This window comes from Doryrhamphus excisus, chromosome 12, assembly GCF_030265055.1.
Source record: "Doryrhamphus excisus isolate RoL2022-K1 chromosome 12, RoL_Dexc_1.0, whole genome shotgun sequence".
NCBI lineage: Eukaryota > Metazoa > Chordata > Actinopteri > Syngnathiformes > Syngnathidae > Doryrhamphus > Doryrhamphus excisus.
The window spans coordinates 13698188-13711616 of record NC_080477.1 but is presented as its reverse complement, the minus strand read 5'-3'; the positions used below and the strand labels follow the sequence as shown (position 1 = coordinate 13711616).

Sequence of the window (13429 nt, the reverse complement as noted above, 5' to 3'; positions counted from 1 at the left end):
CTCCCATTTATCCAGGCCTAGGACCAGTCTGGAAATCTCCAGTGGCTGGGTGTCTGGGCCCTGGCCGGGAATTGAACAACAAAAGACAGCAGCATGTACCATAAAAGCATCAGGTAAACTTTAAACTTATATAAACTATAATATATTTGGTATATTGTACATTATTTTGTAATCCTGCAACCTCATTCATCGCTTGTTCATATGAATTTCGAACATTTTTTTTCCAAATAGTGTCAGAAAATAGTAATTGTAGATTTCAAATGTGTTCATTTATTGACCATATTAAATTATTAGACAACTAAAAACTAATAAAACAGTAACAAACAGTAAGCAGTGTTCATTTAATTACTGTATTACATGTATGTATTATTGCATTACACCAACATTTTTTTACATTTGTTTTCCCATGTCTGGATACAATTCTTAATATGACTATAAAGAACATAATTTGTATAACAAAAATTCCCCCACACAGCCAATATGAATAAAGGTTTTTCAGTGCAGCAGGATTTATATAAAGTAGCACACCCGGGTAAACTCCAAAAAGGTATCATAACTACAATAATAGAATTAAATTATTTGTCTTGATATCATGGCTCCAACATTATGGAACATTTGTCACCTCATTGGTACCTAAACCAAATCGTCTGGAGAACAATCTTCTTAAATAAGCCAAATCCATGGCCTATGATCCAGTGGCCATTCATCAAACAAGAGAGTTGCCAGTGTCTCAGTCGGTGCCACAGAGCTGCACGTCTCCATCAGGACACACTCAGCAGCATGTCCACGTCGCCCTGACTTTGTTTACTCAGCCCGTACAAAACGTAAGCGAGTTGCAGGCTCTATAAAAGTGAGCACCCACCTTTGTTGAGTACTTATTGTTTACGCTCAAAAAGTGGCACATATACCTCCATGGTCATTTAACACAATTTTTACAGCAATGTACAATTGTCTTGAAAGGCAGGATGTTTACACTCTAGCAGGTCTGTGAATGTCCTGCATGGATGTACGTGATGAGGATGCATCCCACTAAATGTTCCCAAGCGGCTGCAGCAATCAGGACACTCCTATATAAAACGCTTTTATAAATATAAATATATATCTCTTTAAGAAAACTCACAAGAATAAACATGAAGCAAACCTTTAATTTGCACTGAAGTGGAAGCTTGAGGCTCTGCTGCGGTCACCCTGATTACTTAATAATACGGCGATAAACACAACTATCAATCAAAGCCCCTGACAAGGAGGTACAATCCAGGAGAAATCTTGCCAAAATAAAAGCTGTGGGCTCTTATTGAGGCTGCGTATGTGTGTGTGTGTCTCTGTGGAAAGCAATGAGGTGTTACGTTTATTTTTAGAGCATAAGTAGAGTAACGCTCTCTCTTGATAACAACAGCTTCATAATCAAATGGTCACTCAAAAGAATGGCCGAGGGGCATTTTCAGATTTTCAAAAAAATGCTTTTCATTGGACAGCCATATGCTACTCACTAATGATTGTGCCCCAGTAATTCTGCCTGGCAACAAGTAGGCACCCAAATGTATGCCTTAAAGCTGTGAGATAGCATTTTATTTCAGAAATTTTGTTTTCAGAAATGGCAACTGTGGAGTTAATAGAGGTTTTATGATGGTGATAGTTTGACCCTGGAACGGATAGTTTTTTTTCCAATCATAATTAATCCCTATCAGGATTCATTTGATGCTTACACTGTAAAAATCAAACACTACAATCAAATACTGCATATAGTCAGTCCATTGCAAATTGTTTAGTGCAATGTCCATGTACATTGTCCTGTAGGGTTTGCAGCAGATCTCAGGTAAAGGAAATCCTAAAATCCTGCCCACGGAGAGGTGCACCTTTGTGGCGCTGAGTGGGCCGCAGCTATTCTCTCTCCCTGCTCGCCACTTGTAGCAGACCGTGGCTGATTTCCTTCCTTGCGTGACTTTGGAGTGTAAACACACGGCCGGAGTGACTCATCACTATTTCTCACTTCCATGCTCTGATATAAACATACGGATGGGTCAGGGGTCATTCTGGGGTAGCAAATGGGCGGGAGTGGGGGGCTCGTAAGACATCTTCCATTCTCCAAAGAATTCACAGCTTCCTGTGGCCAAAGCCGCATGCCTGCCCACTCGGGTCTAGAGGAAGCAGAAAGAGAAACATGGTTAGAAATAGAGAGCGAGAGAGAAAAGGGTGATAGATTGTCGTCAATGCTGTGCTGCATGGAAAGAATGTAGCTATGATGTATGTCTGTTCATCTTTCGGGACGTGTAAAAAGAGTGATGCTTGGATGCGAGCAGGAGGGGATGTGGCTAAGTTCAATCGCGTGGCGACAATTAACTTCATTCATTCTCCAACTGATTTATAAGACACCAAAAGTGTGTTTATGTGCAGCTGCCAGCCTGTCTTTGGAGAGGAATGACACTTTAGAATAGAAAGGATGTCTTTAGTAAGGCCTGATCACTTCAGGCTCACATGGCTTGTGCTGGGGGAGCAGACACTTCCTGTCAGACCCCAATGTGAATAAGGGCCAAATACAGTGCAACATCAATCACTTGGCACTCTACAGATTCCCCAGTGCCATTGTTGCAGAGCAGGAAATAGGCCGGTAGCAGGTGGAAATAAAAAGCGCTTTGACATCTACGGCATGAGTGTTGAAGAGTCCTTCCAGGATGACAACCTTCCTTTAGACCAGTGTTTTTCAACCTTTTTTGAGCCACGGCACGTTTTTTACGTTGGAAAAATTTTGTGGCACACCAAAAACCAATGTTATTTGCTTCTTTCAGCTTTTTCCTGACTCGCCACAGCAGATCCTTTTGATCCGCATACTAATTTAACCAACAATGTTACAAAATGTCACCACTACCTCTCACGTGCATCACTAAGTCTATTAGAGGAACGAGGCAATCAGCTACGTGTTGCCACACGGACGAATATTACATTGCTCTGCCAGTCTTTACACCAATGACATGCGACAATGACATAATATTTGCAGAAAATTATTAATACATGTTAATTAAAAAAGTAATATTGAATAATTCCTCATGGCACACCTGACGATTTCTGACAGCACACTTGTGTGCCGTGGCACAGTTGTTGAAAATCACTGCTTTAGACAACCGAACACACACGCATGCCAATATAGGAACATACTATATACAGACAATACAGAATCCTATGAAAGATCCTATGCAATAGCTGTATCAAAGCTATGTGGTGTGCCTAATAATTGGCTCCTATTCATCCAGGGACGGGGGGTATGATGTCTTGCAGTTTTACACTACTGTAAATACAACTGACTGCATATGTGTTCAGCTTTTTTTTCATTTATTGTTGATACCACAACATAAGGGTACCATTGATGGCAGAAAGAAACTGTGATGACTCGGGAATTTAATAAAGGGGAAAAGCCCCCACCACCGTAATTCATACTGCACATACAACCTGAAATACAGCAAAACCTGTTGCTCCCGGATTGTATTCTCAAGCCATATTAGAAGTAAGAGTGGACGTCTTCATCATTCATTGGGCAACCATCACCAAGCTAGACTTCATGCAAATGCATTCCTGTACACTAAGTGAAGGTTTAGTGGTAACAGTTTCACACTAGAAGAGTTTATTTCTAAATCTGAGCAAATCAAAAATCAAACAGAGCCTCCAGGAAAAGAATTTTGTTTGACTTCCAGTAGACGTTTGGAGTTTTTAGGACGTGTAGACTCACATTTCAACGAGTAGCCAAAACCTCTGACGTTCTGCCACTACAACCTCTGCATGCCACTACATTAAACTTCATGTTTTTCCTTTTTCCACCCTTCACAGGTTCACGCTGGACACAAAACTGCCACATGTTTTAATTGCAGCCTCTCCAGGCCGTCTTTCCGTCCTCGCCACTCTTCATGTGGGATGGAAGGCTGAGGCCTGGCAGGGTGGCTGTCACATAATGCCCACGCCTGTGATGCTTCGCTGGGACCCCCCTCCACTCAGGAAATGCTCTCGGCCTTTTTCCCACCCTCATGCTCCGCTGTGGAGAGCTGGGGCATTACGACCGAATCCAGTTACCATCCCAGAACATTCCTGACTGATTCCAACCGCTGCTGCCTGGGCCATGCCTTCCCACAGACAAGGAGGACGTTCTAGAGTATCAAGTTGGATGCTACCAAAGCTCTCCATGGTAGAAGATCCATGACAGCAAACTAGGATGCCCCCCAACATCCACCCTACGTTGTTATATGTGTGGTTTGTATGCATGTGGCTTCAGTTGGGTGCAGATTTGAAAATATCCAACTTATATTGACAGAATGATATCTCCCATTGTGGTGGACTGTTTGGGAATTCTTAATTGCTTCTTCCGAATCAACTTACCACAGGAAAATCCCCCTATGGAGGGCTACAAGTAAACACTGAATATTTCATCTAAACACCCAAGCTGGAGTCTATGTTGCCATGCACTGCACTCCCCATCCTGCTGCCATTAGGGCGGCTTCAACAAACTAACCTGCTGTGGTGGTCCGAGTCTCCTCATGTCCTCCACGCTGCGGTTTTTGTCTCATCTCCTATTATTGATGGCTCAATAGCAGCATCAGTCACACCGGGATGGACCAGCCCTGCATGGGAGGTGTGCTGACTGAGCCACAGGGTGGGGCAGCATTAAATGGCTCCCACTCAGTGTGTGGGACAGACCCGCTGTGGGACGGAGCCAGCATGCCTGCAAGAGACGTCAGAGTACAAGAAATGAAGCAAGATGATGACATAGGGCTTTTTGATTCTTGTGTTGTCTTAAATATTGTGTATTTATTGTAGTTTATATGTTAATTTGGTCATACGTGAACATGTCTGGGTTTCAAGGATCCACATTTCTAAATTGGGGTCCTTGAAGTGTATACATAGAAGCAGAAACGTATCATATAACTTATCATACAGATGGGTTATATTATAACATACAGTATCCTGTGGTGTGTGTGTATACAATATATACATCCACACATACACTATACATATCATGCATACGTGCACATATTTCAATGTAATGTATTACATTTTCTTTTTTTTTTTGCAAAACTAAAGAAGCATCAAAAGATGCAGTATGTGCCTAAAAACTTTCACATTTTCATGAATAATTTATTTTTGCCTTGGATTTAAATATTATACGCACAAAAATACTTAGAATGTAAGTCTCATCAGTTTTTATCTAGCCCCTCCCAGATCTGAATCTGTATCTTCATGAATTCTTGATTTTTATTTTGTTTTACTTGTATTGTTCCATACAGAAAAAAATATATTATAATAAAAATACAGTTAACAAAATACTATATATATATGTTGGATTATAAATAGACACTGAACAATGTAGTCTCCTTAAACGGTCCTTCTACTTTCAGCATTTATCTAACCTTGATACGGTATGACGGCATGTTTGTGTGTTCCTAACATCTTACTTTATGCTTTGGATCTTTCCATAGTTTTTTGCCTGTTGGGCTGTTGGGCAATGAGTAGGTATGTGTCCCATTTTTACTGCAAGTGAATTAACCTTATTTCTGGACACTATGGTATTTGGAACTTTTTGAAGAGTTGCTTTCTTTCCATTGTATCCATGCATGACAAATGACACAGCATGAAGAGCAATCAATTGTACATTTTTCTTGTCAGCAATGACAACACTTTATATATATTTATGATTATATAATGTAGATTTTTTTTAATGTAACAATAGTGCAAAGAAATTTTATTCTGTGTAAACACAACTCAGTGATTCATTGAACTCCAATCTTACTGAAAAGGGAGATTTTACATTTTTTACTTATATAATATCATGTTTTGTTCTTTCCTTTATGGCATTTTGTGTTGCTTTTCTTTTTTATCACAATTGCAAGGTCAGCATCTTGCATGACAGCATATAAAACACATGCATGGCGTGTTTGTGATTGAGAAAAATACAACATAAATATATTTCAACTGTTAAATAATACCCAGGAGCTCCTGCTATACTTATGCATGTATAATGTAATAATATCCAACTGTATCCAAAACTTTGCTTAGTAATTGAAAGAAATGATAATTGATTTAGTTTTGATTAACTTCAGTGTGATGCAGTACACTACAATAATAAAGATATAGTGAAATGAATACCACTCTGATAGTGTCAATCAAATGTGAGCATCACAGTCCCAGTCTAGTGTCCCCATTGTTATGCTAGTCTGTGACCGTATATGGTTTCATGGCCTCTTGCAGTGCTTATTGCCCTCTGCGTAGGAACTACTTTCTGGCGCGCTATGGGCAATAAACGAAAGAAGATGAGCACCAAGGCTTAGTCGTTATAATAAATGCTGCATGCAGCTGCATGGTAGAGGCCATCAAATATACTTTTCACATTCACATATAGCGACCCAAAGCGCGCAATCAGCGGTCTGCGAGCAATCCCGTCCTTTCTCGTTCACATAAACAGCACTTGAAGGAAAATATACACGGCCACCTACAGCGGAGGGAAAGTGACGAGGGCTCCACGAGCCACATCACACTGCTTTCAATTAAGGTGAATAAAATAACAAAATAGCTTATATTTAGTGGATTGAGAATTGGTAAACATAATATTGCAGTATTCATGAAGTTGTGTATTTTTGTTGAACATATTTAATATATACATTAATATATAATGTACTTTTGAAGAAAAAAACATTCCCCAGGTTATGATTATATATATTATATTTTTTTGTTAATAATTCTTAGTCAATGTAATTTCGTTTTTACTTTTATTTAGTTTAGTGATTGTTTGCACTTCTCCGTGTCATTTTCATATATTTCCGCTGCTCCATGCATATTTGCAGTAGGTTTCAAAGTTGTTGGCTTTGTCTTTTCCACCAATATATTTATCATATGTATTTTATTATCTTGTATTATCCTTTTTTACGTGAAAGGGTTACGTCTTAATTTTATAGTAGAATTTGTGCTATGGCAATAAAGATCCATCTGCAGAATAGTTTTTTTGTATATGCTTCTATTGATTATGTTCATTATAACAAGTGATACCAAGTGTATTAATAATTTGAAACTCTTTCATGTATATTTATTATGTATTTGATAATCCTGTGTTGCCTCATTGAGGACTGAAACTTTTTTTCTCCCGATTATTATAAACAAAACAGGCCATGATTGCTACTCAAAAGAGCAAAAGGTAAATTTAAAGTTAATTGATATATAATGTACAACAAAAGTAAATCTAAACGCTTTCGTAAAGCGGGAAAAGTGATGATCAGATTGTCGTGGACACGTTGAGTGTGTTCCAACCGGGGGACTACGTGGGGTTCATTGCAGTAAATAAGGTCCGGAAGGCCTGTCGGGACTGTGCACTCTGCGGTGTACCTCCACCTAAGTGGACCAGCATTCCTGGGAATGCAGAGCTGTCCAATATTTCATAATGGGGACGTCATGGAAACAAAAAAAGTGCATGAATGCTCAGTGACGAACACAATCTGCCTTGCGACACCATTAGGCTATTCTTTCCTTTGCTGTCTTTTTATGCACAAATAAAAATTAGTTTAAATGCATATTTTTTCCAATAGTCATACTATCGAGTTCAACTGAAGGAGATCCATTGGATCCATTGGACGGTGTCACTAAAAACATAACATTTTGATTGTGATGCACAAGATTAGCATAAGAAAATCAGCCTTAACAAAGATAAAAGTACAATAACAGTCATATCATCTGAGGAAAAACTATGCGCAATACAACAGAAAACCCCCAAAATTATAACTTAATAATATTACAATCTGCGATATTAACTTTGTAAATGAGTTAATTTAGCTGTAGCAAATGGTGTGACTTTATATAAAGTATATTAGACAACATTGGTTGACTTCTACATGGGGGGGAAGACACAAATACACAAAAGCTAAGCGTGTGTGTTTGGGGGTGCTGGTGGAGAAATCTTAATGGAATGAAGTCATCAACGGTAATTAAATGCAGAGAAACGGGAGCGTGCATGCCCCCGCTTCGTGCGCGTTGGGTGGTCCCATTCTCTGATAAATGTGTGCCCCCTCCCTCTCTTTTCCACCCTTGACAAAATCTAGGCCAATGTCCGCGCAGGCACCGCGGTTAAAACAATATGAACATTCATTTATCCATGCATGGGCTCGGAGGCTAACAGGAGCACCTCTGTCACCTTCACCTTGATAATGACATTTTGGAAATGACGCAGTGGCGTGCTTGAAACAAAAAAGGCAATCGAATTTTTTGTGTTTTGGACTGAGAGGGTTGTAAAAATCGAATAAAGAGCCATATGTATGAGGAATTTGTTTTGTTACGTGACGCCAAGCTCACAAGAATGAGAGCAACTTTTACGCACATCCAAATTTTACGCACAGGCACACATGTCCATAACAAGAGTGCTAGGTCAAAATTATGTGTAAGAGTGGGTCTTTAATAGGAACAGTAGTAGACTGGAGGTGCTCACCGTCAGGAGAGAGGTTGCAGAGTGCTGCCATGGAGCTCTCCAGGGAACAATAAGCAAATTACTGTCAAGATTTCGCATATAAACTGATCAACATGGACTGCATGCACTGCTGCATTAAAAGTGACTCCATTCAAAGGTCGAATGAAGAATAGTGTCAATAGAAATATCGTGATTATATATTTAAGCTATGCATGAGGTGGGTATCACTAAAGCTAAATGGAAGTGGTGTTAATATAACTTACTTCTTCATTCCGATGGTCCCAGCAGGTCTACAAGCAGTCGACGCATGGTCTCCACCCGAGGTTGTGAGCTCAGAATCCGGCAGAGCAAATCCACTTCACTCCTCAGGCGTCCTCTGCATAAATATTATGACTTATACAAACAATATTCCGGTGCACACACACAAAAAAGAGCTCCTACTTCTGCAGTATGAGGGCACATCTCACGAGATTGACTATTAGCTGATTGAATTGGGCTTTAGTTGATTTTTTTCTTTATTTCAAGAGGGAACATGTTTACATTTTGCTGTGTAAACATCCTGCCCTCTCGCCTGTTTATCTTGTGCAGAAATTGGGAGGGTGGTTTTAAATATGAGGAGCATGCTCTTTGGAAAAAATACTTTAGACATTAAGTGTATAAAAATATGTTATGAAATCATGTTATACGGCACCTTCCTAATGGGGATGCACCAACATGATTTGCACTGAGCTTTAAAAACAGGCATAATATTTTACAATAATATTTTATTATCAAATAAATAGTAAGATCATTTCTAAGCCAATGCACAAATCAATTGCAACATCTAACACAATTGACAATGCAGGTTATTAAAAACTCTATAGAAGATAGAATAATATTTTTCAAATAAGCAAAGTTTTAAAAAAAAATCCAAAGAAAAAGTGAGTGCACCCAGATGTGCAAGCTTACAGCCCACCATTGGAGTAGGAGGGGAACTGGGCGGGTCCCACTTTTTTAGGATGGCCAAAAAGGCATGCAGCTTCCATTGCGCTGATGGCAACAGATACGTAAAAAACTCAGCAGGACAACACGCAGCAAGTGAAGTGGAAAGCGACCCCTGTTCTGCTCCCTCTACGGAGAACTTTTAAACGAGGCGAATCACATAGAAGAGAAAGTTGGTCAGGATCCCTCCGGTCTTGTGCACTTCACAAACGCGCTTATTTTGTCTCTTTATGCCAGTGAGTTGACCTTGTCTGGACTAGAAGGTGCCGTGGAGGCGCAAGACGCACATTTTTGCTCTTGTATCCAGGTGAGCAAGGTCTAACCCATGACGGCAGAGATCCAGCAGCCACAAGCGCAGACTCCTGCCCAGAGCAGCCCCATGTCTGCTCCGGACAAGGCGCACGGACAGACCGCGGTGATGGAAACCGCCTCCTCCACCACGAAAGCCAAAAAGACAAACGCAGGCATCCGTCGACCGGAGAAACCTCCTTACTCCTACATCGCCCTCATAGTCATGGCCATCCAGAGCTCTCCCACCAAGCGACTCACCCTAAGTGAAATCTACCAGTTCCTGCAGAGCCGCTTCCCCTTCTTCAGGGGTTCCTACCAAGGGTGGAAGAACTCAGTGCGCCACAACTTATCCCTTAACGAGTGTTTCATCAAGCTGCCCAAGGGTCTTGGTCGACCGGGAAAGGGCCACTACTGGACTATCGACCCTGCGAGTGAGTTCATGTTCGAGGAGGGCTCCTTTAGGAGGAGACCCAGAGGCTTCAGGCGCAAGTGCCAAGCGCTGAAACCCATGTACAGCATGATGAACGGCTTGGGCTTCAACCACATCCCAGACTCATACAACTTCCAGGGCAGCGGAGGGGGGCTATCGTGTCCGCCTAATAGCTTGTCTCTGGACAGCGGGATCGGGATGATGAACGGACACCTGGCGGGAAACATGGAGAGCATGGCTCTCTCCGGCCATTCCATGACGCACTTGTCGGCCAATAGCGGACACTCGTACATGGGGAGCTGCACTGCACCCACCGCTGGTGGAGATTACCCCCACCACGACAACTCCGCCTCGCCTCTGCTCACCAGCGGTGGTGTCATGGAGCCGCACCCGGTCTACTCCAGCCCGGCCTCGGCGTGGGCTCCATCTCCGGCCTCGGCCAGTCTGAACAACGGGGCTTCTTACATCAAGCAACAGCCTCTCTCTCCGTGCAACCCGGGAGCCAACCCGCTGCAGCCCAGCCTGCCCACACACACACTGGAGCAGCCTTACCTGCACCAGAACAGCCACACGACTACAGACTTACAAGGTAGGCTCCTTGGATAATAACATTAAGTCGTAATAACACTCTGGGGTGACATTATAGCAGATGGTGTGGAAAAATGCAAACAAAGACTTGCAACATAATTATTAAGTGGTTGGCTGACCTTATGCCCAGCATGGGCCTTGAACGGAGGAACTCACTTTTAAAACGGTTGCGAGTGCTTGGTTACATGCGTCATTAAACTGGACACTTAACTGAACATAAAAGTATTTCAAATACAGGTTTAAATTAAATGGAAGCTCGAGAGAGCTCCAAATTATTGTGTTTGATTTGCCGTTTGAAGGCTCCATTTTTAACCAACTAAACATGCATTCATGGAATACTAACGTCATTTCATATTGGTTAAAAAAACATTTATTGTCTCACAGCGAAAACAAGTACACGTTAATTGTTTTAAAGCCTGTAATTGAATTTTGATATTTAGTATAACTTGTATTTTTTTTGACCACATACATAATAAATACATGCACGCTTTGGACCAACATAGGGGACATGCATTTAGAAAATAGTAAATTAATCTCATATTGGTTAAAATTTATTTATTTAAATAACTAAAATTTGGTACCTGACTTTATTATTATGACATATTCATGTCATATCATTTTGCTTTTTATATAACAGTTCTAGAGGAGTGTCACATGCTCTTAAATACATGGAGCTAGATCGAAATATGAGTTAACTCACCCTCATTGTTTACCTGCAGGCATCCCTCGGTACCATTCCCAGTCTCCCAGCATGTGTGACCGGAAAGAGTTCGTCTTCTCCTTCAACGCCATGACGTCCTCCGCCATGCATTCACCAAGCAGCGGCTCCTATTACCATCACCATCAGCAGGTCTCCTACCAGGACATCAAGCCGTGCGTCATGTGATGCTATACGGCGTGGCCCGCAGGCAAGCTGGGTTCGGCTCAGCTGCAATGAGAAGGAAGAGGAACCACCGAGGGACGCGAAGGCCTCACAAAAAGAGCGCGGACTACTTTTTTTTCGTCTTCCACCTCTCTCCACCACTCTCACACACACATATCGACAAGAGCAACAGTGACGATGATAACAATAATAATAATAATAATATATAATAATACAAACTTTTACATGCCGTCATCAAGGAGCAGCAGGGTAGAAGACCTCTGCTGATGTTTGGTACTAAGTCCTGCAGCGCGGATGACTACCACTCACACCTTTTTGTCCAGCGTTTATTATTTTTCTTCCATCATGTAAAAATGCACAAGTCTAATTTTCTGTTTTTACTTTACTTTTGCATATTACACTCTCTTTTTTTGGACTTCCAGTGACATTAACAATTGTGGACATTTCATTTATTTGTCCATTATACTGTATACAAATGATTAAGGCACTTTTTGAATAGCCTATAAGCGCAACTTTCTATTTATTCTAAAAGCCTGCATTTTTTTAATTTCAGGCGAATTGGCCAAGGAGGTGTTATGCTTTATTGGCAATATTTGTCAGGAGGCTTGTAATTAGTTTTAAAATGAAAATGGAGGATATAATGTAAGCACCGTTTATGTCGTTAGGTTAGACCATTCATGTCAGCACTGTGTATTATTCTATACTGTTGGAGAATTTAGCGAGGGCCATCTTTATTACAATTTGTAAGAAATAATAAAAAAAATACATCTGTTGGGCTTTTCACGCCCAAATTTCCCCAAAAAGGAGATGTTTAAATGTTGTCAGTCAAACACTTGAACAAATTAAAACTCAATCTGACTGAGTCTAATTTATCTGATTATATTTTTTGCTTATTTTGCAAAAAGGTGCACTGCAGTAAGATGAGAATTTCTTGGATAGGGCTGAAAATGACCTCAGACAATATTTTGTCAATGTAGTGTCAAACGATTCCATAAAAAAACTAAGCTTAATTGATGCAAAACTGGTGATTCATTTGTTTTTGAAATTAATTTCAATATTACAAAATTAAAATATCTTTTAAAAACCACACACGAAATTCATTTATGCAAAGGCATAATTATATCTGCATGATATAACATTAGGTGTACACCTGTAGTCTAATGGGAACCAGTAAGGGCATGCAATCATCAAAAACAAACATAATGCTATAATGTGAATACATTCAATATTATAAATATTATTGTAATGATAAACACGTACATCCGTACAACAGTGTTGTTTAATAGGGCTAAAATTCAAAGCTTGAGCTGAGGGTTGATTTTACAACATAAATAATAATTGAAAGTGGATGCATTCAAAGTTCTTTCTGGTTATAACTTGATTTTTTAAAAATAATGGCCATTGTCAGTATAGGAAAAACAGTGCTACAATATAATAATATCGTATATGTTCATGGTCACTTTAGTATGCACCCAGCACATACTGTACAGTTGTATCTCTTACTGCATAGTGCAAGTGACCGCCAAAACCTCAAGCCTATATAAGCACATGCATGCATGGCACTGGGCAGCAGTGGAATCTGGGATTCACACTGATGACATTGGCTGAGGTGAGGCAGGGCAGAAGGAGCAAGATGACAAACCACAGCTGCTCCTGACCTGCAGGCCTGCACGCCAGCTCCATAAAAAGCCTGCAAGAGGCTGCTGGGTGCAGAATGACATGACTTACTGGACGCATGCGTGTGGTATACATGAACTGCGAGCAGGTACAGTCTGTCCAAGTACACGGAGGTGGTGTGAGAGGCACAGAGGTGCGTGTTTCTGGGTGA

General features: G+C 40.7%; 1 protein-coding gene and 1 long non-coding RNA gene across 2 annotated transcripts; one reads left to right on the top strand and one right to left on the bottom strand.

Annotated features, from left to right (window-relative positions):
- Positions 1-327: 327 nt before the first annotated feature.
- On the bottom strand, positions 328-8896 carry LOC131139810 (uncharacterized). Its single transcript, XR_009132301.1, has 3 exons — positions 8692-8896; positions 4496-4705; positions 328-2138 (listed from the first exon to the last, which is right to left on the bottom strand). It is a non-coding gene; the product is annotated as an uncharacterized LOC131139810 (long non-coding RNA).
- Positions 8897-9467: 571 nt separating this feature from the next.
- On the top strand, positions 9468-12758 carry foxf1 (forkhead box F1). The gene is made up of 2 exons (XM_058089715.1): positions 9468-10719; positions 11438-12758. Exons 1-2 carry the CDS (start codon positions 9735-9737, stop codon positions 11602-11604), a joined length of 1152 nt encoding a protein of 383 aa, XP_057945698.1. The 5' UTR covers positions 9468-9734; the 3' UTR covers positions 11605-12758.
- Positions 12759-13429: the final 671 nt, after the last annotated feature.

Bases quoted from the DNA above. Each gene is read 5' to 3' on its own strand.
- foxf1 (XM_058089715.1), top strand. From the start codon at position 9,735: ATGACGGCAGAGATCCAGCAGCCACAAGCGCAGACTCCTGCCCAGAGC. The intron at 10,720-11,437 runs GTAGGCTCCTTG...GTTTACCTGCAG, and splicing joins CACGACTACAGACTTACAAG to GCATCCCTCGGTACCATTCC.